The 26010-nt window shown below is 39.4% G+C and overlaps 1 protein-coding gene across 1 annotated transcript in view; it reads left to right on the top strand.

The window, feature by feature from the left end:
• The window catches only part of RYR2 (ryanodine receptor 2), a 509874-nt gene that overhangs the window by 208657 nt on the left and 275207 nt on the right, over positions 1-26010 (top strand). Inside the window, exons 25-27 of the mRNA XM_027091861.1 lie at positions 4621-4704; positions 20403-20562; positions 24062-24209. Coding sequence (XP_026947662.1) covers positions 4621-4704; positions 20403-20562; positions 24062-24209 — 392 coding nt within the window. The remainder of the gene's footprint in view (positions 1-4620; positions 4705-20402; positions 20563-24061; positions 24210-26010) is intronic.

The following is a 26010-nucleotide window of genomic DNA, read 5'->3' on the forward strand; positions in this document are numbered from 1 at the left end:
AATTTGCCCAGTGGTCCTGCAAGGTCTTGCTTCCCTTCTCACCATCATCATCACGTAGGAGGCTGCTCTTCTTTTTCCTTGCTTGCCATCACACTAGACTTTGTTTTGCACACCTGTTTGCACGTTCCTTTCCCCTTCTTTACGTCCACTTCCTGGAATGCTCCCCTCCATGCCCTGTTCTCATCCTTTACATCTCGGGTCACTTCTTCGGGAAACATTTGCTGAGCTCCTTGATTCAATAAAGCCCCCTTTCATAGGCACTCAGCCTGTTTGTATCTCTCAGCATAGAAACTGTCCAGCTATGTATAATCACAGGATGGCCTCTCTACTCCACCAGACCTAAGTTTCTTGAGGGCAGGCATCTGATTTTGATTTTATTCACCATCTTTTGAACTTTACACAGAGCTCAGTAAATATTTCTCGAATGAATGAACCCACGAATAAGCAATAAAGCTCAGTCTCTAGCCAGGCTTTTGTATACCAGATGGTTATCACGGACAGGGTGCCTCCTGTTCTCTCTGTGGCTTTGTGCCAGTCTGTTTCCCCTTCTTGTCGGTGGTCATATACTTGAAGTGCTAAATTGCAGCACGAACCAATTATTGCCACTTAATCTTGTAGCAAATATGTACTGAAGGCATATGCAGGTTACTGTCGGAAGCACAGGAATCAGATGGAGAGCCCACCTCCAGCTCGTCCTTTTCCACTTCCCATACTCTGTTCCTCTCTGCTAACCTCTGCACAAGCTCCACAGCTCACGCTGCTCTCTCCCCACCCTCTGCAGACTTTAAAACCATTTTAAATGGGTGAGTTGAACGGTGTTAAGTCAAATAAAATGGTTTTAATAAAGATAATATAAAGACCAAAGAGTTCTTACTCAGAGAACTTGGTGTGGTTGATAGCATTGAATAGATTTTTTAAATGGTCTGTTGTTCTCAGTTAAAAGTCTCTTTGGGTTAGACATAGAGTTCTTAGATATGATGCCCAAAATGCGATCCATAAAAGAAAACAAAATCAATTCACTGGATCTCATTGAAAGTAAAACCTTTTGTAATACAAAAGAAACCACATAGGAGACGGAGACTCAGGCCACAGATTGGGAGAAAATATTTATAAATCATATAAGTTTACATTTATAGGGTTTGTAGTAAATCATACAAGTCCTGATAAAGAACTTGTACACAGAATATATAGGTAACTCTTACAACTCTGTAATAAGAATACACATGGCCCAATTAAGAACCAGGGAAAACGCTTGAGTATATATTTTAATAAAGAAGATATGTGAATGGCTAATAAGCACACGAAAAGATGCTCAACATCATTAGTCAAACTAATGCAAACTAAATCACAATGAGATACTACCGCACACATGCTGGAATAGCCATAATCAAAATGACAGATACACTCAGTGTTGGTGCAGATATAGAAAACAACTGAAATCTACATGTATTACTGATGGGAATGTAAAATGGCCCTGCCACTTGGTGGTTTCTTAAAACGTTAAACATAAATTTATGATACAACCTAGCAATTCTACTCCTATGTACCTACCCAAGAGAAATGAAAGCCTATGTTGACACAAAGACATGCTCATAGAAGCATTATACATAACATTCCCCAAACTGGAAAAACTGCAGACATCCATCAGCTGATGAATGGATACACAAAATGTAATAGAGCCAATGCAATACTATTTAGCAATAAAAGGAAATAAACTACTAATGTGCATTACAGCACGGATCAACCTAAAGAATGTGGTAAGTCAAAGAAGCCTGACATGAAAGATTCAATACTGTATGATTCTATTTAGGTGAAATGTCCAGAAAAGGCAATTCTTTTTTTTTTTTTTTTTGCGGTACGCGGGCCTCTCACTGTTGTGGCCTCTCCCGTTGTGGAGCACAGGCTCCAGACGCACAGGCTCAGCGGCCATGGCTCACGGGCCCAGCCGCTCCACGGCATGTGGGATATTACCGGGCTGGGGCACGAACCCGTGTCCCCTGCATCGGCAGGCAGACTCTCAACCACTGTACCACCAGGGAAGCCCAGAAAAGACAATTCTTTAGAGACAGAAAGCACATTTATGATTGCTTGAGGGTGGGGATGATCAGTGACTGCAGACAGGCATGGAGAATCTGATGGGGTGATGGAAATATTCTAAAACTGGATTGTAGCGATGGTCATACAGTGCTAGCCATTATCGTCACTTAATGTATTAGGCAGGGTTCTCCATATGTTATAATCAGATTGCTTGGTAGGCACGCACTCAGAAGTTTAACTACCTGGATTTAAGATAAATCCCAATGTTATTGTCACCCTTGAGTTCCCTTAGAGCTGGGTTTGGGATCCTACTTGACCCTTTCATAGCCCTGTACGTATGTCACTGCATGCAATACTCTATGTTATAGTTAATTTTTGTCTTAGTCCTCACTGGCCTGTAAGCTTATCCCCAGAACTTAGCACAGGACCTGGCTTTCAAAAGATACTTACTGAATAGATAAATGAATGGAGGATGATGGCAGGAAACTTCCTGTTTCTTGGACAGTGTTTGAATAAGCATAGCCTGTGTTTGTTCTGTGAGTCAATTTTTGATTCTTCTGTTGCCAGTCAATCTCATCTGAAGTGGCACATTCTTTAGATAATTTCATAGCTTCAGTTAGCTCTTGCTCTATCCATATTTCTGCAGTTTCACACTCCAAAGGTAATTTCACGGGCTCATCTCAATTTTGCCATATATAACCTAAAATTTAACTTGATAGCAGTGTGTGTGTGTGTGTGTGTGTGTGTGTGTGTGTGTGTGTGTGTGTGTATCTATATCTGTCTCCATATTGTCATTTTTTAAATGTGATGGAGGGTAAGTATAGATGGATTTTAGATACTTGCTACCTTCCTTTTGCAACTGACCACACCTTAGAAATCTGTCATCCACAAAGTTTATGCTGTTGCACCTTATTCTATTGAGATAGGTGGAACCACTCATTGTCATGAATAGTAAAGCGTGTTGTTCTACCTAAGTCTGGGGACTTATAAGGTTGAGTTCTAAATGTGAATGGTGAGGATCTTTCTTGGGAAAATCAGCAAAAACTTATTCATTAAAGGGAGTAAAAAAAAATACAATGTATCTAAACACTGGATAAACTGTTTCTGGCCAATTGGAACCCCCATGTGTCATGTGAAAGGGAGATTTTTCTAGAGTAGGAAGTCCAGAAAAGGATTTAAAAACATATGGGGACTTTAGTGTATCATAAAAGTAGCATTTCAAGTAAGTGGTAAAAATGGATTATTCAGTAAATATTTTGTGGAGAACTGGGTATCCATCTGGGAAATAAAGTTAAACCTCTACCTTAAGACATATAGCTTCCCCTGCCCCACCCCTTCCCCGTCAAAAAAGCAAGGACGGTTCCTTCAAGTGATTTAACAGTTGGGAAATCTCTTTCTAAGTATCACATAAAACTCAGAAGCCATTTTTGAAAGAAAAATTCAGTTATATAAAAACAAGTTTAAAGCTCTACATAGAAAGAACAGCATAAAGAAAGTAAAAAGACAACCAACTGGAGAAAATATTTGTAACTCGTATCTCATATATTTGAAGGGCTTCTGAACTGCCACAACAAAACCCAAATCGAACAGAAAAGTGAACAAGGAATGTTTTCACAGAAAAAAGTACAGATATCGCCAAAGCATACGAAAAAGGTGCTCAAGTGCACTTATATGAAGAAAAATGCCAATTAAAACTGTAAATGAGACATCTCATTAGCATATTAATTGATAACTCTGTGTTGGGCCAGGTATGGGAAATAGGCAGGCAGTGTCATACCTTGCTGGTGGAAATATAAATGATGACCAGCTCTATAGACATTTGGCAATATTTGTCAAACTCTGAAACATACCACCCCTGTGACCCAGTAATTGCATGTCTAGGAATTTATCCTACAGATGAAGGATATAGTACATGTATTAAATGTATAAGGTTATTCATTGCAGCATTGTTTGTAATAACAAAAGATAGTGAACAGAGAATTGGGTAAGACATGATGACACACTCAGTGAATGGAACACTTCAGACCTATTGAAAAATAAACCAGCTTTATATGAAGGACAGTAAGTCAAAGTCATATATCAAAGTTATATTGTAAAGTCAAGATAGCAAATTGTGGAGAACTCTTACACATAACCAATGCGTAAAAGGAAAGCAGAAACAATGACACACACACACACACACACACACACACACACACACACACACACACACACACACACACACACACACACACACACCTGCTTTAGAATATGCATAGATTGTAGCAGGACATTCAGGAATTAGTAGCAATCAGTGCCTTTAGGGAAAGAAACAGGAATAGAAGGAAGGGATTGTAGAGAGACTTACTTTTCAATATGTTCCTTTTTGTGTTTGAATTGAAACATTTAATTTTCAAATGTCCTACTCATGACTCAACAGTAAATAATTTACAACTAAGTAAGCTTTCCCTTTGCTTTAAAACAAAATACTTCTCTCTGCATTCGAGGTGGACTGTTATACCTCATGCCCAGCTGCTGTTATGTTGGGTTGTTCTGGACATAGGGAAGGAATTGTTGCAGCTTATGTCTGGTTTTCTTTTCCAGGACTTTGTTGGCATTAGGATGTCATGTGGGTATATCAGATGAACACACCGAAGAAAAGGTGAAAAAAATGAAGCTGCCGAAGAAGTAAGTTGAACGTCTAAGCAATATTAAATAGTCTGTGCCTTACTTTATTTAGTGTTACTGCTCCCAAAAAGCTCTTGATGGAATCCTAGATGCCTTGCTTACACGTAAGCTATAAAATTCAGATTCAAAACTTAAGCTTGCTGTATTACACTAGAGGCTGCAGCAAGGCCATGGTGGGGTGAGAGTCCATCACAGTGCCCAGAGGGGAAACAAGCTCACAGAATATTTGGTAGTGTGTTACGAGTGTGTTATTTTCGTTTTGTGTATGTGTGTGTGAACACGCATGCCCACATCCTAACTGATTGGATATGGTTTCCCACTTGCCACCAGAAGATGTATAATTTTATATATTTTTACAAAGAAAATGTATTTTAGGAGTAGTTATGCAGTCAGTGTTATCATTTCCACTTTAAGATGAGAAAACTGAGGCACTAGATGCTCTCGGAGTTATTTTGCCTGCTATGCTACAATCTCTGTGACCTTGTTTAACTTCTTAAAACTTCAGCTTTCTCATCTGCTAACAGGTATGAATACGGGAAGTTGTAGGGATTAAATGAGTATAAGTGCTTAATAAATGATAACTGTTACATATTATTACTTTTTCTTTATTTAGTTTAGTTTAAGTATTCAAGCCACTCTTCCGAGGCCTGCATGTTGTAAATAGCAGTCCTGGACATGTGCTAAGTAATATCATGGAGATAAAAACAAAGTAGCCACTCCGTAATTTCTATCCGTCACCCCAGATAAACATAAAATTAAAGTAGAAACCATGTGCTTGCTATGCGAGTGCAAATTCTAGCAGGTCCTTTAGGCCACTGAACCTTTTTACTCAGGCCTTCCATTAAAAAATATGTATAACAGCATATCCTACAAGGTTATATATATAAAGTATAGGGCTAAAACCCTATATGCATATATGCTAAAAACCATATATGCATAAAACATGTACATATTTTTAGGGATATATGCTTATTTGATAAGACTATTTTTCTAAAGCAGTGGCATCATAATTCTGGATAGGAACTACCTTTGTTGGAGTATAGGCAGGGGTGTTGAAAGGGGAGGAGCACACAGATAAATACAAGGTGTTGGTAATGTTCTAATTTTACCATGGTGGTGGGTTAATGGAGTTCATTTCATTAGAATGCTTTAAAGTATATTCTCTTGTGTGTATCCCCAAATAGTTACTTTTAAAAATAAAAATATGACAGGTATACATCCAAATATATCATTAATCTCAATAAATGGAAATCAGTGGAATTCTCCAGGTAAGATATAGTGATTGTCAGATTAGATTCAGAAAGATAACTCACGTTGTATACACCTCACAAAGATAAAACCCAGCTAAAGGAGACACATCAAGAAATTCAGAACGTGAAAAGTTGAAAAAACATGAGAACGTGATGTTCCAAGTAATATTGTTCAGAAGGAAACTGCAGTTTCCTTTTTGTCAGTTGCCTCATATAAGACAAAATAGCTCTGAAAGCAAAATTAAGGAAAGAAGGATATGTATAAGGATCCAAAAAATAAGCATTATGCTAATACTCCTCATGTATGCACCAAGTCAAATGGCTTCGAAAAATCAAGAAAGCAAAATATTAATAGATTTTCCAAAATAAATAGACAAATGTAAAATCATAGTGATAATTCCTAACACAACTCCCAGAAACTAATATGTGTAACAGATAAATATTAATGAAGAATAATAACAATTTAACCCCCTATAAATTAAAAGCTTGACATATATAGAACACTGAACACATGGAACATTTATAAAACTCAACATCCTTTACAACATGAGGACATTGATATTGTAAATATCATATTTATTGAATCACAGGAGGTAACAATCAAAAAATCATGTAAAGTCATGACATATTTAAAACTTTTAAAACATAGTTCTAAATAGCTTATAGATCAAACATATCATTGTGAAAATTTAAAATACAAGAATGGCAAAGGCAAAGACTTCATATCAAAACGTAAAAGTTACATATTTAAAGCAATACTTGGAGAAAGCATGTTTTAGAAACCTAATAAGCAGGAAGAAAAATCTCTGAGAAGATTGATAAAAGAAAAAAGAAATATTTCTTTGAGCAATTACAGGGATATTTTCAAGAGGGACCGCAAACTGTAACAAATTTATATAATTAACAAATTAGTTTCTAAGTTAAATGATATTGACAGTTGTATATAATATTATCAAAACTGACCCATGAAGAAAGAAAATGTTAATAGAGCTACAGCTATCAAAGGAATTGAATTAATAGTTTAAAATACACACACACATCCCAAACCACTTTTCTATTGATTTCCAGCAAATATTTAAGAATGGGTAATCTCAAATGAAAAAGAAGCAGCAATTTACAGCTTATTATCTGAGAATAAAATAAATAATAAAATAAAGCCCAGATGAGGGTAGTGTGAGGAAGGGAAATTGTAATCCAGCTTCACTTATGGGCATAGATACAAAAAAATGCTAAGTAAAATATTAGCAAACTTAGCAGTATATTATGGTCCAGCTAAATTTATTCCAGTAATAAAAAGATGGATTAATGTTAAAAAATATATTTATTCACACTAGAGTGAGGGAGAAAATTCATATGATCCTACCAATATATTTAGTAATAAATATTTCATAAAATGTTTTACTTATAAGCATATGAACTCTTAGCAAGCAATGATCTGAGAGAACCTTCTTAACCTGACAAAAGGCCAATAGCAACCACTGATCTATAAGGTAAAACCCCAAAGTTTTTCCCTTAGGATTCAGGAATAAGACATATAAACTACTATTACCTGATGTATTCAATATAGCCAATGCAATGAGACAAGAAAAAAATTATGAGTTTTGGAAAGGAAGAAAACATACTGTTGTCAATAGCAGGTAATGTTATTGCATTGAAAACTCAGGAGGATCTACAGTATTATTTGTTGACAATAAGTACAGCAGTATTGCTAGATCAATACCTTTAAAATCTCATTTAGAAGTGCAAGAAAAAAAAAAACAAAAGAAAGAAAAATAAAGAAATCCCTAAGGTAGATGAGAAATCTAACCAAAGAGGTGCGAGACCTCTGTAGACTAAATGTTAAAATTGGATTTAAAGTCTTTAAAGACTATCTAAATAAATAGAGATAGATCATGATCATGGATGGTACAACAAATATATCAGTTCTCCCCCAATTAATCTTAGAATCAATACTATTCCAGTCATTCCGCCAACAGAGGTTTTTAAGCAGCTTGCTAAGCTATTCTAAAATATATGTGGAATTTCAAAGGTTCAAGAATATCTAGAAGTTTTTTACAAAAGAAGATAAACTTGCTCTGCTAGATATCAAGACTTATGATAAAACTATGGTAATGAAGGAAGTGTTACAATGGTATTGGGATAGACAAATTGAGACAGAGTTCCCAAATATATACATGCATATATACAAATTTGACCTATGCCAAAGGTCTTGTTATAGATAAGTGGGGAAATGAAAACTGTTCCATCAGTGGTATTCATATAATTGACTAGCAAAATAGAAAAAAGTTAGGTCTCTACCTTATGCTATACACAAACATTTGCAGGTTAATTCAAGACCCAATTGCACAAAACAAAAATACTTTTTGAAGACAAGTGGAATATCTTCATGACCATGAGGTGGAGAAGGACTTTTTAAATCAGAAAAAAACACAAAAGAACACTCACTTCATTTAAGTCTTTGCTTAAATATAAACTCCCCTGAGAGGTCTTCCTTAAGCATTCTATCTATAATGCTCTGATCATTAACCTGCTTTATTTTTTCACTTGCACTTCTACAGCTGACGTTATTTATTCGTTTAGCTTTTGGGGCGCCTAAACTGAAATATGCACTCAATAAGAGGCCAGGGCTTTGTTTACTGCAAGGCCCCCAGTTTCTAAAATACCTAGTATAGGAGTGATGTCTGTAACATGACAGCATAAGATGTTCCTCCTTATCATCCGCCTTTTATAAATGAGTGAATTAGATACCTGTACATGAATAAGAGTCCCTTTGTGGGGTTTCTGCAATTTGCAGCTGTAGCTCTCAGGGACCCAGGAGGAATCTTGCGCACCAGTGCATCTGGTAGGAGATAGAGAAACCTCCCTATAAGCTGCAGAACTAATGAAGCCAGTAAGGCTGCCTGGGCCCCTTTCCTGGCTGTGGGACCAGAATCCGGTGAGTGTGAATCAGGCAGGTACGCGCCCATGACAGACAACTTGCAGAAGTCCAGCCCTCCCAAAGAGAGATGCCAACACACCATTAGAGAAAAAAAGAACAAAGAAAACAAACAAACGAAGAAAGAAACAGGAGTTTGGTCACAGCGGAAGCAGTAGGAGAAACTTTTCCCAGCACCACCCCACCTCCAAGAAGGTGGTTATCAGGCTGATTTATGTGGCAGAGATATCTCTTCCTTGGAGAAAGAGGAGCATGAGAGTGCCCTACTGCCTTCGCTGGGTGGGACTTGACTGGAGAAACCCATTTCTCTCCACTGGCACCTGGAGTACTAAGGTGGGAGCTTGCAGCTAGGGGCTGGGAGGACTTTGAAATAGAAGTAGATAAGAATTTCAAATGGCCTTAAAGGGACTGCACTCAGCAGAAAGTCTACCCACATGCCTTTGGGAGTGCCACTCCCGGGATCTCCCTACCAGGACTGTGGGCACCCCTAACTCACCAAGTGCCAAACCCACACCTCCCTCCCACTCTGCTGCCAGCTCCCTGTGCACACTTCTGGTCAAGGAGAGTGAGCTCCAGTAGACAGACCATGTGGATGGGCAAGGGAGAAACCACAAGCTTGAGCTATAGCGCCGCCTTCTGGAAAACAAAAGAGAGGCTTCTGATAGCCAGCCTGGTGAGTTATAAGAACCAGAAAAGACATGAAAGCTCAGTTAAGGTGCTTTCTGCTACTTCAAATGCAAAAAGCAGAAACACATGACTACAACCAATATGGAAAAGTCAAGGGAATATGGCATCACAAAAAGACGATGGTAATTCTCCAGCAGCTGAGCTCAGTGGCGTGGAATATTGCGATCTAACTGATAAAGAATTCAAAATAGTATTAAGAAATTCAGCGAGCCACAGGAAAACTCAGAAAGGCAATTTAGTGAAATCATAAATAAAATTAATGAATGGAAGGAGTACTCTAACAAAGAGAATGAAATTATAAAAAGAGCCAAACAGAAATACTGGAACTAAAGTATTCAACGAATGAGATGAGGAGTGTAACACAGAACATGTGTAGCAGAGCAGACCATGTAGAAGAAAGAGTAAATGACTTGGAGGATAGGAATATAGAAATAATGCAATTAGAAGAGGACGTGAAACTAAGATTTAAAAGAGTGATGAAAGCCTATAAGAGCTAGCAGATTCTATCAGAAAAACAAATATCTGAATAATTGGGCTCCAGAAGGAGAGGAGAGGGAGAAGGGGGCAGGGACTTTGTTTAAAGAAATAATAGTTGAGAACTTCCCAGGCCTGGGGACAGACTTAGACGTACAACTCCATAAAGCTAAAAGAACACCCTATTATCTCAATGTAAAAAGACTTCCTCCAAGACACACTGTAATGAAACTGTCAAAAATCAGTGATAGGGCTTCTCTGGTGGCACAGTGGTTGGGAACCCGCCTGCCAATGCAGGGGACACAGGTTCGAGCCCTGGTCCGGGAAGATCCCACATGCCGCGGAGCAACTAAGCCTGGGCGCCACAACTACTGAGCCTTCGAGCCACAACTACTGGGCCTGCGTGCCTAGAGCCCGTGCTCTGCAACAGGAGAGGCCACCGCAGTGAGAAGCCCACACACTGCGACGAAGAGCAGCCCCCGCTCGAAGCAACTAAAGAAAGCCTGTGTGCAGCAACGAAGACCCAGTGCAGCCCTAAATAAATAAATACATAAATAAATTAATTTTAAAAAATCAGAGATAAAGAAATTATCTTAAAGCACATCAGGGGAAAAAAGAAAGTAAGGCACAGAGGAACCCCATTAGGCTATCAGCTGTTTTCTCAGCAGAAACTCTACAGGCCAGGAGAGGGTAGAATGACATATTCAAAGTGTTGAAAGATGAAAATTGCCAGCCAAGAATAGTGTACGCAACAAAGTTACCTTTCAGATAAGAAGGAGAAATAAAGGCTTTCCCAGACAAAAGCTGAGGGAGTTCACCACCAGTAGACCTGCCTTGCAAGAAATGCTGAAAGGAGTTCTTCCAGCTGGAACGAAAAGAAGCTGCTCAGCAACAGGACAACATACGAAAGTATACAATACACTGGAGATGGAGAAACACAGGCAGTTTGACCCAGAGAGTTGTAGCTCCGTGTTAGGGGGGTGTGTTACCCACTCAACTATGGTATAAAAGTTAAAGGCAAAGAGTAGTAAAAAGAACTATAGCTACTATAAATCATTAATGAATATACAACATAAAAAGAGGTAAGTTGTAACATCAGTAATATCAGTTGTAATATCAGTAATATAAGTAATATAAGATGGAGGAGTAAAAGATGGAAACTTCACAGGCTTTCACAGATGAGTTGCGACAGCTGAGAAGCCTAAAATGGATTGTTTTATCTCTACGATTTTTAATGTAATTTACAAAGTTACCACGAGACAAAAGTCTATATAGAATGGATTCACAAAGACAAAGAAAGGGAAAACAACACACCAACATGGAAAATAATCAATTTACAGAAGTAGACGTAGAAGGAGAAAGAAACAATGGAAATACAAAGCAACCAGAGAGCCGTTAATAAGATGGCATTAGTGTGCTCTTACATATCAATAATTACTCTAAATGTAAATGGATTGAATTCGCCATTCGAAAGGTGTGGAGTGGTTAGGTGGATTAAAACACAAGACCCAACTGTATGCTGCCTACAAGAGACCCATTTCAGATTTAAGGATACGTGTAGGCTCCAACTGTAATTAGAATGATGTGCTACATTCCCTATTTGAAAATAGGCAATCTGAGTTAGGTGTTTTTTTTTTTTTTTTCCCCTGATAATACAGATCATTTCACTTAAAATCCTTAAAGACTTTTAAAAAATATGTGATTGATTGTAGCTCAGTTCTCCCTTTCTCCCTCTTCCTCCTCTCTAAACACACCAGCAGGCAGCTGAATGGTACAGCACATAACTGTCTGTTCTTAAATTCATAAACCTTCCCACACTTGTAAAGTTAAGCTCTTGACCCACTGCAGAGTTTGATGAGCAGAGGCCAGTTGCTAAGGGAATAAAGAAAAATGCAACTGAAAAAGAATCCAGTCCCAGAGCTTGTGGTTCCTAGTATCTCATATCCCTGAGTAGCTGAGATTTTTTTTTAAATGTAAAGGTTTAAATGAAAGTAAAATTCTTGTCTGAATACCAATGCCTTTTATTCAGACTTTCTGTTAGCACTTCTCTGCTGTTGAACCAAAACATAGGTCAGGAACTGGTTGCTTGTGTGTATCGCTGGGAAGTAAGAGGTAGTGTTGAATTGTGGAAGAGCATGTTCGAATCCTTTGAGAGGTATTTAAGACTAGTGCTAAATTCCCTCGCTCCTGTACCACTTCCTTCCCCCTCATGCTGTGTAGCCACTGTAGTGATGGGAAGTGGTATCTCTCAAGCATATTGGGGCAGATAGAAGGTTAAGAATGATATTCTCAATGCTTATATGTATATGTGAATTTAAAATGGCTTTCGGAAATGAATGCTTAGAGGGATACCAAATGTGCGACCCATATTTATACTGTGCATATAGACACAAACACATGCACAAAATTCAGTGTATGTAAATATTTACCTAAATGAAAAATAGTGTTACAGATGCAGCTGGATTTTTTCCTGTGAGGATGAACACTGTGATTGTGAAGAAAAAAATATTTATATACGCTTTTTATGTGTAGAGAGTAAATTCCACAGACCACAAATTTTAAAATGTGCTCATATGTAATGTTCTTCATTTGCTCTCGTCGGACTTAATTTCATATTTAAACCCAATGGGCCTTGCAGCCAGAATACAGCTTGATAGTGGAAACCTAATCCCTGTCTGTTCAGTACAAACTCCATTAAAATCACTGTTTTCTGTGTTTATTCTCATCTTTAAGTTTTGATACAAAGGTCATCTTCTCCAAGCTGTCTTTCTCTACCTCTTTAAAATTGCACCCTATTTTAAATTGTACTTCCTCTCATGCTTCCTATTCTACTTAATTTTTCCTCACAACACTTATATCCTCTGACATACTATTATTTTATGTTTATTTTGTTTATTGCCTGATTCCTCATCTAAACGTAATTTCTATAAAGATACAGATTGTTTGTCCATGTTATTCAGTGCTATTAGTTCCTAGAACAGGGCCTGAAATATTCGACTACAGAATGAATATTTGTTAAGTTTGAATTCAAGGTGTACCCCCCCCGTCTTACTCCCAGGGCTATACGTCTGTTTTGGACACTCACCTGATGGGGAGGGGACATTGGATCGTTGGGCATTCTGTTTTGAGTTTGCTGTCAGGGGCTGAATTATATCAAAGAAAACTAGAGCCAGACAGAAGTTAAAGCCATAAACGCAAATTTTATTCCAGAACTGTTGCAATAGTGGAAGAGAGACCTCAGTATTCACATACAGCAAGAACAAGCGGGGATTTGTAGCTCAGGACCAGAGTGGGGGACAGTGGATGGAAAATTACTAAGAGGAAGCATTAAGGAAAAGGGGGATTCTGGTAAAACCAACTTGATAGGGTTCTTGCTGAAGGCAGACCAGAGTGATAGGATATCAAAGGCGGGGGATGAAGAGTGGGGTCAGAGGTCACAGGTGGGGGATTTCCATTAACTTGACCTAGCAGGATTCTTGCTGAAACTGGACGAAGCGGAACAAGGACAGAGCCCAAGGTCAGAGGCCAGAAAGAGGGCTCAGAGGAGCCTGACTCAAGTTTGGCCAAAGGGAAGTCTTTGTTAGTTGTCTTCATTCGTCTCTGCTGGCATCTTGCGGATCTCGGGTGGCCTCAGCCTGCAGCAGCTCGAAGCAGGATTTCGATTCCTGGCCAGAGACTGAAGTCGGGCTGTGGCAGTGAGCGCTGAATCCTAACCACTAGACCAGCGGTCAGTGACAAGGCCCCTGGCCCATCAGCTTTGTAGAAATGAATTCCCTCAAAGAGATGGAAAGTAGTGAAACAGGTAAAATGTTTATTAGGAGCAAAAAGGGTACGTGTGAATAGACTCCCACGGGCAGACGCAGAGAAAGAGTCGTGCCCCCGTGGTAGTTTGAATCACTTAATATGGGACATTTCTTCCGGGTTTGCTGTGGCCAGTCATCTTGCTTTGCCTGGTTCTGAGTCTGTATTTGGTTCAACTCAGGGTCCTCCCCTGTGTGTGCGCGTGCGTCTCTTAGCCAACATGGATTCTAGCGAAGAGGCCTATGGGTATGTTGACATCACCTACCTTGGGGTGGCGCGCCCTCCCTTTTTGACCTCCGAGGAGCCTTTCCGTGCATGTGTAGTTGAGAAGGCCTCCTTGGCTTCGAGAATGAGGAAAATGTGGTCTCTCTACGTTTTTATCTGGGCAGGGCTCAGCTCCTCTGACTATCCTCCTTCTCTTGTCTTCATCTTGGAGTACCTGTCCACAGGGGACAGATTCCAGCTGCTCGGCCTGGGGCCCATCTATCTCCTGCCTCATTATGGGATGCGTGTTTTCCTGACTGATCTTTGGACTGCACGCTGGGACCCTCCGCATCTCTTTTTGAGTCCTCCAGGTCCTTGCTCTGCTTTTAGCTTCACTCATGCCTCTTTAAGAGGAGGCTGGAAACCTGGGAATGCTCTCTCTGGCAACTTGGGGACTGCAGTGTCTTGGTGGAGGGAGGAGGGAAGGTTGCCTGACAGCCTACACTTGGTTTGTTGCCAAATCTGTTTTCCTGAAACTGTGCTGCACAAGGGTTGAGGTGTGGGAGATTCTGGAACCTGGCCATTCTCCTGGGTCCAATCTGGTGAGCAAGACAGAAGTTCCCCTCAGCTCTGGATCTGTCTGGTCTCCATCTGGGCAGGGGGATGGAGAGCCCTGGCTTCCCTCCAGCTCTCCTCTCCTCCAGGCTCTGGAACATTCAGCCTGTCTGGGGCTGGACAGACTGGACTCTTTATCTGGTCTCCTTTTATGTTCCGACACATCAGGGCCTTGCGCTTTTGGTATCCATAAGTAGAGCTTTTAATATCAGAAGGCCTTTCTCTAAAGACTGTTGTCTCTGCAGTGAATTTTCAAAGCCTATTTTAAAAATCCGAAAGCCAAGAATGGCTTTTTTTTGTCTCTCTTGAAATGATCCTCTCTTGGTTTTGTTTCAAATAGGCTGTGAGGTACAGGAAGGCCTTGGGTTAAACAAGGCATTAGTGGTGGGGGACACACAGGGCATATCATCATATTACACATTTATTTAAAAACAAAACGAAGAAATGTAGTAGAAGAAATAGATCCCTGCCCTTTTCCCTTCTAATTTCCACACTGAAGTTATTCTCCTGTATTTGTTTTCTGGAGAAGGGTTTTTGAATATTCCCTATCTCCTTTCTGTGAGAATGCCAGCGCAGTATTCATTTTTGATAGATGTGCTTCCAGCAAAACTTGTTCTTAATATCTCTGGTGTGCAGTCATCTGAGATTTTCCCCATTTGTTCCAAGGTACTTGAAGCGCTGATTTGGTTTTGAAATTTACGGCTAACATCCACTGAACTTGGACATAATCTTTTCATGTTTACCATGCATCTTTCACAATGTAATGACTTCCAAGCTTCATTTAACCTGATTCATACTACACAAGTAAGCTCGAGAGGTGGGAGAGGCTGGAAAAAAAGAAAAGGCTTGTTCCTTAGTGTTTTGGGTATTCTGCCACATTTTTGTTGCACCACTTAAATTGGCCCTTAAGTGATATTCTACCGAACACCTTTTTCAAAGGCTCATTTAGAATTCCTGCTTAGAAAAAAATGTGGGTCAGGTGGGAATGAAGCACAAAACTGAATTGCTGCTTCACGTGGCAGTTCCTCAGTAGGGCTAAGTACTATCAATTTTTTGTTTACATCTTTGGTAATTGGATGCAAATGAAACTGGCAGTTTGCCAGGAGGGCTTTCTTTTTTTCAGGCAAAGACGTATTTAAAAAGAAATTTTACTGTAAGAAAACTGACGCCCAGAGAGTTTATGTAATTTGTTAATCTCGCTTTTAAAATATTATTGCATTATTGGGCTTCCCTGGTGTTGCAGTGGTTGAGAGTCCGCCTGCCGATGCAGGGGACACGGGTTCGTGCCCCGGTCCGGGAAGATCCCACATGACGCGGAGCGGCTAGGCCCGTGAGCTATGGCCGCTGAGCCTGCGCGTCCCGAGCCTGTGCTCCGCAACGGGAGAGGCCACAACAGTGAGAGGCCCGCGTACCGCAAAAAAAAAAAAAAAAAAATTATTGCGTTATATACTACATCAAAATAAAACTAAGAGCTAATAACTACAGAAGAACTTTGATGTTTTGGAAATGAACGTATTGAATGTGTTTGTTTAATACCATATATATTCCTCATAACCTAAATTTACAAAATGATTGTTAGCACTGCAACTTTGCATATTAAAGTAAGGGAAGTAAAAAACTACACCTACTAGGGAAATAGATGGCAGAAGAAAGAGATCTATTAGCTGATTCTGCCAGAATTTTCCCAGAAAGCTTGAGAAGGTTGACTGTAATACATAGGTGTCTTTAATATGAGCTATATATATTTTGTATTAATATAATTACTAATGACATACCTTTTCTCTATTATTTGGCCTACAGAATTCTACTTCCCAAGAATTGTTGTAGCAGTCTTTCCTTTATTACTTTTAAATCTCTGGAAATCAATCTGAAGCTTTACTTGGAACCATTTAGCTTCCAAGATTCACATCAGTCACATTTTATTCAAAAGCTTTGTTCTTTGTTCGTTTTCAATCACAAAAAGAAAATAATTTATATTAGTAGTTAGTTGATCTTTATGTACCTAATTAACTTGTATTAATGAGATGAAATGGACATTGTTTGCTGAAGTACATTTATGCGCTTTTTAAAAATCTCATTTTGGTATAATGATTTGATACTTTGTCATGTCTCACATAAAGAAAAATGGTCTTGTAAGTCCTCATTGATGCCACTGGTTAAAGCATTCATCATGTCATCATTTTTATCAACCTACTGAGGTTGAAGTCTATTAATTTCAAAGATATTTGTATTTTTACTATAGAAGATGAAGTGAAACAGTGTGGAAATAAGGTTCAGGTGAAATGGGAATTAGTAACTTTAATTTGGATGGGACTATTGACCATTTAAAAGAACCACTTTCAATTCTTTCTTGCACAGCGCTATGAAGAAAAGCAAGTAAACTGAATCGTAGTCTACATCTGAAAATGAGTGTGAACTAATTATTGTGTTATTTCAAATCAACAGATGCAAATGTATCTCCGTAGGTTTTCCTTGTGATCACAAATTGAAGCAACATTAGTAGATATTCTGTATAGGAAGAGGAAAATTTAGAAAATAAAGAGAAATGCTTATGCCAATATTATCATATATACATATATATATACTACAGACATATAGTAGAATGTGTAGTTCTACTATAGATTAGTAAAACTTATCTATAATTTTTTATAGAAAATAACCCTCAAAAATTCCTCCCCATGCCATGTAAGACATGGCTGGCGAGTCTACCATTAGCATGGGTTGCAGGGGAAGGATCTTTCCTCTTTTAGAGGGCATATATCCCTCACTGAGGTAGCATAGGCTCTAGTCAACTATTCATAGATTAGCTTCCAAACTTGACCGTATGTGTATCCTCTGCGACAGGTAGGAGGAATTAGGACCACTGGAAAATGAGAGAAAAAAGAGAATTGTGTACTGTTATGCTACCGTGTGCTGGGTTATTGTGGGGAAAGTCAAGAGGAAGGTGAGAAATAGAGGTGGGAAGATGGGACAGTACAAAAGACCAAGTTGTTTTTTTTTTCCCCCCAATTGAAGTGTAGTTGATTTACAGTGTCCTGCCAATCTCTGCTGTACAGCAAAGTGACTCAGTTATACACATATATACATTCTTTTTTTGTATTTTTTTCCATTATGGTTTATCACAGGATATTGCGTGTAGTTCTCTGTGCTGTACAGTAGGACCTTGTTTATCTATTCTGTATATAATCGTTTACATCTATTAACCAAAAACTCCCAACCCTCCCTCTCCGTACCCCCCTCCCCCTGGGCAACCACAGTCTGTTCTCTGTGTCCACGATTCTGCTTCTGTTTTCGTAGATAGGTTCATTTGTGCCGTATTTTAGATTCCACATATAAGTGATATCATATGGTATTTGTCTTTCTCTTTCTGACTTAATTCACTTAGTATGATAATCTCTAGTTGCATCCATGTTGCTGCAGATGGCATTATTTCATTTTTTTATGGCTGAGTAGTATTCCATTGTATATATGTACCACATCTTCTTTATCCATTCATCTGTCGATGGACACATGTTTTGGCTATTGTGAACAGTGCTGCTGTGAACAAAGGGTTGCATGTATCTTTTTGAACTACAGTTTTGTCCAGGTATATGTCTGGAGTGGGATTGCTGGATCATATGGTAATTCTGTTTTTAGTTTTCTGAGGAACCTCCATACTGTTTTCCATAGTGAGTGTACCAAGTTATATTCCCACCAACAATATATAGGAGGGTTCCCTTTTCTCCACATTCTCTCCAACATTTGTTATTTGTAGACTTTTTAATGATGGCCATTCTGACCGGTATGAGGTGTAGTTTTGATTTGCATTTCTCTAATACTTAATGATGTTGAGCATCTTTTCATTTGCTTACTGGCCAGCTGTATGCAGAAGACCAAATTCTTTATCATTACCCCCAACCCTGCTTCTAGCAAATAATGTTAAACTTGGAAATTAGACGATGATGGCTTGATCACCTCTTGGTGCATTTGAAATGCATCGAGAGCTCTTTCTTGAAGAAATTATTTTCTGAGTGAGAACTTGTATATAGGCTGTGCTTACAGTTGACAGATTTGTCCATTTAAACATCAGAATCCTATAAAATACAGTGATTTGTGTGAGTGATTACAGAAATCCCATGTGGCTTCTTTATAGAAAAACAAAGAAAAAATATTGTTAATTACCCAAACATACAGAGTTCGGATTTAAAACAGAACAAAATTTCATGTCAGTAAATTTAGCTCGTGGATGTAAATGAAGTGACATAAGGTGGTAAGTAGCCATAATTTTTGCACTTGTCGGGCCAATCTGATCTATTTAAACCAAACAAAATGTTCTCTAAAACTTTTGCCTGTAGATAAATCATTTATGAAATAGAAGATGCCTTATAATGAAGTAGGAGTATTTAAGGTAAAGTCAACTTTACTCAACCTTAAATTATTTATTGCTGTCATACATGGATTCATTTAACAAATTTTTATTGAATATCTACCACGTATCAGGCACTATTCTAGGGACAAAGCAGTTCAGCTCCCTGCTGTTAAAGAGCTTACCTTGTAATCTGGCTAGCCATAGCCCAGAATAATTAGAAGAAGAAAGATTATGTATAGTTTCTTAAAGACCATTTTCTCATGCTCTGATAATTTCTTAAACTTAGCTTATCTGGTGAATTTTCTTTACTTTGTTTGCACCAAAGGAGAATCTTTGAGATGAAGATGGATATCTCTTTATATTAATGCTGTAAATAAAGTTAATTCTTTCAAAAACTGTAGACTGAAAGGCTGCTCTCTGCCAGGTACTCTTTTAAGTATAATGACAATTAGAAAAATGGATCAGAAGCAGATCCTGACCTCAAAGCATAGTTGATTGTAGGGGACACAACAATGACAGAGAATGAAAGAGAAGCAACTGTACAACAGACTTTGTGCCAGTCTCTCTAGTTAAATAGATGAGACAGCTCTGTGTGTGTGTGTGTGTGTGTGTGTGTGTGTGTGTGTAGCAGAGCAGTCCTATTGCCCTAATATATGTCTGTTGAAAACCTTTTATTTTCAATTTTATATTTCTCCCAAAAGGTTAAAACTTACACTTATTTTAATACTTTTCCTCTCCGGCTCAGAGTGTGGAAATAGTCTCTGGTATGAGTTCCCTAAAATCCAGGCCTTAATCACATTTTAGATGATTATATGCCTGGTATTTCCTAGTGTCTGTCTTATCTTGAGGCTTCCTAAATTATGTAACTAGGAATAGCAGTAGGGAAATAATGTATAAATGCATTAAACTTCCCCTGTAGAATAATGAATAGCTAGTATCTGAAAGCATATGCAGATTGATGAAATAAATATTACTTTAATATGACATGTAAATGTTGAAGAAAAATGAGGACTTAACAGGAAGAGAAATTTATCAGATGTTTTAATTACTGATACTTTGATTAATCCTGTAAAAAAAGCATCAGCTGTTTGGAACACAAACAAAGATAAGTCCTTCTCAACTTTGAGAGACAGGTGTTGCCTCATTTCTGTTTTATTGGTGTGAAAATGAAAACATAAAGTTCGTGTGGCCTTTGCACCAGATGAGTTTTTAGCTTAAGTGAAAGGGGCTCAGGCTTGCTGGACACATTACCACTGGTCACCCCTGTGGTTTATGGAACAATAAGAATTAGGAACAATTGGACTTCACAGGCTGTTATAGGGATTTTTCAACCTTGACTTTTCTGGACAGGCCCATTATATATTTCTTTGGCTTTGCTTTGTAGTTACCAGCTGACAAGTGGATACAAGCCTGCCCCGATGGACCTGAGCTTTATCAAGCTCACCCCATCTCAGGAAGCGATGGTGGACAAGTTGGCGGAAAATGCTCATAACGTGTGGGCCCGGGATCGAATCCGGCAGGGCTGGACCTATGGCATCCAACAGGTACGTGGGAATTTAGCTCTACAGCACGTACTCTGAGATTGACTTAAGTAGGAATTAGTGTAATTTGTAACAGGAGAGATTAAGTAATGACCATTGTAAAACTCACATCATATAGATATCTTTAATGTACATATGCACAGAAACGCCTGATTCAAGAAGTCAGGCCACCCCAAGTCTTGTTGTTATCATGAGGGGCACAGTGAATATTACCAGACCAGTGATTTATAACGTGGTTTTGTGGCATTTCTCTCTCTGAGATTGTATTTTAGGAGAAGCTTTTGAAATACGAGAAGTTCGAGATAAACTAATAATAGAAGCGGTCCACAATTCCTTATTTGTTTGTGTATTTATTTATTTATTTTTGGCTGCGTTGGGTCTTCGTTGCTGCGTGCGGGCTTTCTCTAGTTGCAGCGAGCGGGGTCTACTCTTTGTTGCGGTGCACGGGCTTCTCATTGCAGTGGCTTCTCTTGTTGTGGAGCATGGGCTCTAGGCCCATGGGCTTCAGTAGTTGTTACACGCGGGCTCAGTAGTTGTGGCTCGCAGGCTCTAGAGCGCAGGCTCGGTAGGTGCGGCGCACGGGCTTAGTTGCTCCGCAGCATGTGGGATCTTCCCGGACCAGGGCTCGAACCCGTGTCCCCTGCATTGGCAGGCGGATTCTTAACCACTGCGCCACTAGGGAAGCCCCACAATTCCTTATTTAACACCCTTGGGACCAGATGAATTTCAGAATCCAGCTATTTCTTGGTTTTCAGAATGGTGATACATTGATCATGTTACACAGTGCCCTCAGCAGGGCAGCAGACTATATATAAATTATTCTTTGTTCAGCAGTGTAGGCTGATGATACCAAGAGGGGTAAGTAAAGATTATCCACAGCCTTGCATCAATTCAGATCATTTTTGTCACCAACAGAGTTTTTGTTAAACTTAGTATAAAACCGACTTTTCTGAGTTTTCTGGATTTCAGAATCATGGATTTCTATTAATGGTTGCACTCACAGGAAGAACTAGCAGTCATTGGGTCTGTATTGAGACGGCAAAGCAGAGCAAATTTAGGCTTGCCTCTTAGTGACTGTGTGACCTTGGGAAAGCTACTTAAATTAATGTTCTCTGTGCCACTGTTTTCCTCCTCACTGAATTTTTAAACTTCATTATATAACTTATGTGTAAGAAAGGCTATAGCAGTGCATTTCACCTAACAAATCGTATAGAATAGTTTGCTGTTATTGTAAGATGCCAGAGTCACTGTGCCTCGAGTTTTACATCTATTTTCTTCTTTAACTCTTGCGACAGTTCCATGAAGGATGAACAGTTTTTATTGCCAATTCACATATGATGTACAGGGAGCTTGAGAACAATTTGTCCAGCGCTCCCAGATGGCAGAACCAGGTTGGAATCAAGCCTTTTGACTCCAGAGCCCAAATTCTTCTCTTGCTTATCACAGTGATCCTTGCCAGCTCATGGTGGGCAGTGCCTTTACTTAGACATTTTTAGGAATAAACTGGATTATTACTTATAAGCTTAGGCCATGGTGCAGGATAAAGGCTACCTGTTGGTTTGAAAAGTATGTTTCCAAAATTCTTCTTAACCGGTGACTTCTGTCATTTGCAAGGCTAAAGAAAACTCAGATAGCCTTGATTTACTTCATAAAATAAGCTGTTTTTATATTGAATTAAACTGGTTGTAACTGATGAGATTGTCAGTACTCAGTCCACTTGAGCATAGTGTGTGTGTGTGTGTGCATGTGTGTGTGCGTGTGTGTGTGTATGAACCTGAACCATATACCACAGGGGGATAAGGGGTCACATTTGCTCTCTGCCAAAGGAGCGCTTACTTGCGTTGCAGCCCGCACGACTCTGTGGGACAAACCAGAACCCCCGCTGTCTGCCTCTTCCTCGTGCATGAGGGTCCTCCTTAAAAACGCAGGGCTCTGTCTGGTCTGGCCAAAGCTGTCCTTGGAACCGTTTCTCCGTCCCCTCCCCCAGTTCCCACTCCATCCCTCCACCCCATTCCCCACTGACAGAGCACACATTTGCTGGGTTGTCTGAAGGAGCGGTGTCTTTAATTTTTCATCACCCTCTCCTTAACATAGTCTGGTTCACAACTAGGTCGTAAACTCCTTGCGAGCAGGCATTTGCTTGAGGTCCCTCTTCTCTGCCTCTCCGGCACACCTGATTTCAAGCACTTGTGTACGTGGAAACCCCAGGGCAGCTCCTTTTCACAATCACATTCCCAGGACACCGTTTCCAGAGAGTGTGGTTCATCGGAGGCCTCTTAATTTCTCTACACGAAAAGTTGCGGGGCAGCAGCCAGTGTTGAAAGGGAGGGGTGCTGGGTAATGTGTCTTGAAGCTGCACTGGCAGTGCAGGCACTCTGTTTACGCTGCTTGTGTGTTTGGGGGTGGCTTCGGTGTGGGGTTCCCCATCAAGCAACCCAGATGATTTGGACACCAGGTGTCAGTAGATGGTCGTGTAGTCAGGATGAGGTATTTACTACAGATTTGCTAGAGAGGGGGAAGAAGAAATTAGGAAACAGTTTTCTTTGCTCTTCCCCAGCGATAACAAACCCTGTCCACCACATACCATGTTTGTTTTTGTTTTTTTTTGGAGAAGGTGTGGGAATATCCGCAGCCTCTTAGTTCTTCTTCATGCTAAGGTAAATTGAGAATCGAGTACGCCTCCTAAAATATGGAAAGTTGGAGAAAACCTGCAGCAGTGAGTGAGTGGAAAGAAGTAACTTCTTAAATGTTAGAGCCCTAAAGACTCGCAGCCCATGGGAGGCATCTCCACCTCCCATGAGATTAAGTTTTGTACTTACTCGCAAATTAGGTATCCTTTTCCAAGGTCGTAAGGTAGCCTGTCTTCTTGCTTGGTCAACACCATTTTAATCACGTTTGAAACTTGGGGCCTCTTTTGTAAAATACGAATTGTGAGGTTTGTAGCTATTTCAGTATTCCTGGCATTACCTGGTTTCCCCAGTTGATGGAATCAACTTAATGCATATTTTCCAAGCTATTTGAGGTCATGGGATGGCCGCCCATGCACTGAGTTTTCTCTGAAGAAGGCACAGCAGCCTGGTGTTGTCCTTTGGCTCAAAAATCAGATGTCCGGTAATAATTAGGCTCTTCTTGTAACAAAGACCTGTCAGTCAACTTGGCAAGGAAATGGTAGGTTCTCTTAAGTTAGCCCATTGCCTTGTGACCAGGGCAGATGGAAGATGATTACTGAGATCCTTCAAGTTGGCTTTTGTTACTGCTGTTATTTTTACGTTTTCTTCTCATGGAGAGGGCCTATTTAAATTGATGCAGTTACTCACTTGATTAAATCTTTCATACTGATAGTATTGCAGTAACTCCTGCAGCCTGGGAAGACAAAGGGAAGGTAGAAGGCACAGTATCTACCTTCGTATGCTTTATATTTCGATGTATTTGGTGGCTGTCTCATTGCCAAATGCTGTTGGTCACTCTTTGATGATCACGCACCTTTTTTGCCTTCCTGTAGGATGTAAAGAACAGAAGAAACCCTCGCCTGGTTCCCTATGCCCTTCTAGATGACCGGACTAAGAAATCCAACAAGGACAGCCTCCGTGAGGCCGTGCGCACACTGCTGGGGTATGGCTACACCCTGGAGGCGCCCGATCAAGATCATGGTATTTTCATTTCGCTTTCTTCTCCTCTTGTTGCAAAATCACATAGTAAGTTCTTTAAAGCCAAATGCATGAGGAAAAAGGGGGAGTGCAAGATAGACTCCTTCCGTCGAAGTGTGTAATTTAGGCCAGGAGTTGAGAGCATTTTTTGTCCTGAAGGACACTTGGAGGATTAGCTCCTCTGTCAGCAGAGTGGCTCCGGACCGCACTGATTCCGCAGGGGGAAGAAGTGGGTTTACCTTCCCGAAGAGTCTGGGGGAGCAGTTAGCTCCGTGATTCTGATACTGCCCCTCACTCCCACCTACCCCACCAGCTCTGCTTCAGAAGAGCTAGTTTTAGTTGTTTATGGGAGTAAACCTATAGTGGGAGCTAGTGTTTTCTAAACCTTCATTGTTTAGACTCTTACATATAGGCCATAGTCATTAATTAGTGCAATATTTTGCTTTAAGGAAAACACTCTAGAATAGGCACTCAATAAATATGTGTTGAATAAATGGATTTTTAAAGGGTCTATGAAGAACGTATTTCCTTTGAATAATGCCTTTTAAGAATATGGTTTAAGATGGTTAACTCCTTAATCCTTTGCTCCTGTACTTTGAGTTGGTGTTAATATCCATATTTTAAAGTTGCCAAAAATGACATGAGCGCTGCGTGTTTCATTGTAGTGCCTGTATTTTTTGATAGAAAGTTTTAAAAATCTATGTCAGATATTCTCTAATGACTAATATTTTCAGTGTAGTATCTGTGTATAGGAATTCAATCTTAAATAGTAATGATAGGTAATATTTATATAGTGCTTATCACGTGTAACAAGTGTTTAGAAGACCTTTGCAATTATTGTTTAATCCTCACAGTAACTCTATGAGGATGGTCTGTGTACTATGCTCGTTTTACAGATAAGGAAACAAATTCAGATACTTCCGTGTCTTCCCATTTACTAAATGGTAGAGGCAGGATCCCAGCCCCAGATGTCAGTCCTTTGAGTTGAGTCAGTATGTAGTTAGCATCTGGACAGTTCACTGTAGTTACTGAATCCTTGTATTTGCTACAAATAAAATTAGATACCCATTTAATAACAATAATGTTCATGATCATAATGTAACTTCTTACAATGTAACGTATCTTGAAGTCCGCTTTACAGCAACAAATACTTGGTAGATCTTATTAGGAAGCAGATACTGCTAGATATGCAAGATACAGAAAATATCCCTGCCTTAAAGGGTGTGCAGTCCACATGGCCCCTGGGATGGATAAACAATAAAACCCTGCCAAGTCAAGACACAACAATTGGGAAGAGTTCTACAGCTGTCTGGTACAGAATAAGCCCTCAACGCGAATGGTTCTTTTTAAAATATTTTTAAAATGAGGTATAATATTTATATAATAGAATGCACAGATCTTCAGTTCAATTTGGTAAATTTTGACAGTTGTATACATGAGAGAAACCACCACCCAAACGAACATGGGGACCATTTTCTTCATCACAGAAAGTTCCCTCTGCCCCCGAAAAGTAACCACTTTCTAAATTCTATCATCACAGATTAATTTTGCCTCTTCTTATACTCTGCATAAACGTAATCATTATATATATATACATAATAGTATATTGCTCCTGTACTTTGAGTTGGTGTTAATATCCATATTTTAAAGTTGCCAAAAATGACATGAGCTCTGCGTGTTTCATTGTAGTGCCTGTATTTTTTGATAGAAAGTTTTAAAAATCTATGTCAGATATTCTGACATATATATAGATATTCACTATATATATATATATATATATATATATTTTTTTTTTTTTTTTTTT

Source organism: Aethalodelphis obliquidens, unplaced genomic scaffold, assembly GCF_003676395.1.
Source record: "Aethalodelphis obliquidens isolate GAN/ISIS:26980383/991018 unplaced genomic scaffold, ASM367639v1 scaffold73, whole genome shotgun sequence".
Lineage (NCBI taxonomy): Eukaryota > Metazoa > Chordata > Mammalia > Artiodactyla > Delphinidae > Aethalodelphis > Aethalodelphis obliquidens.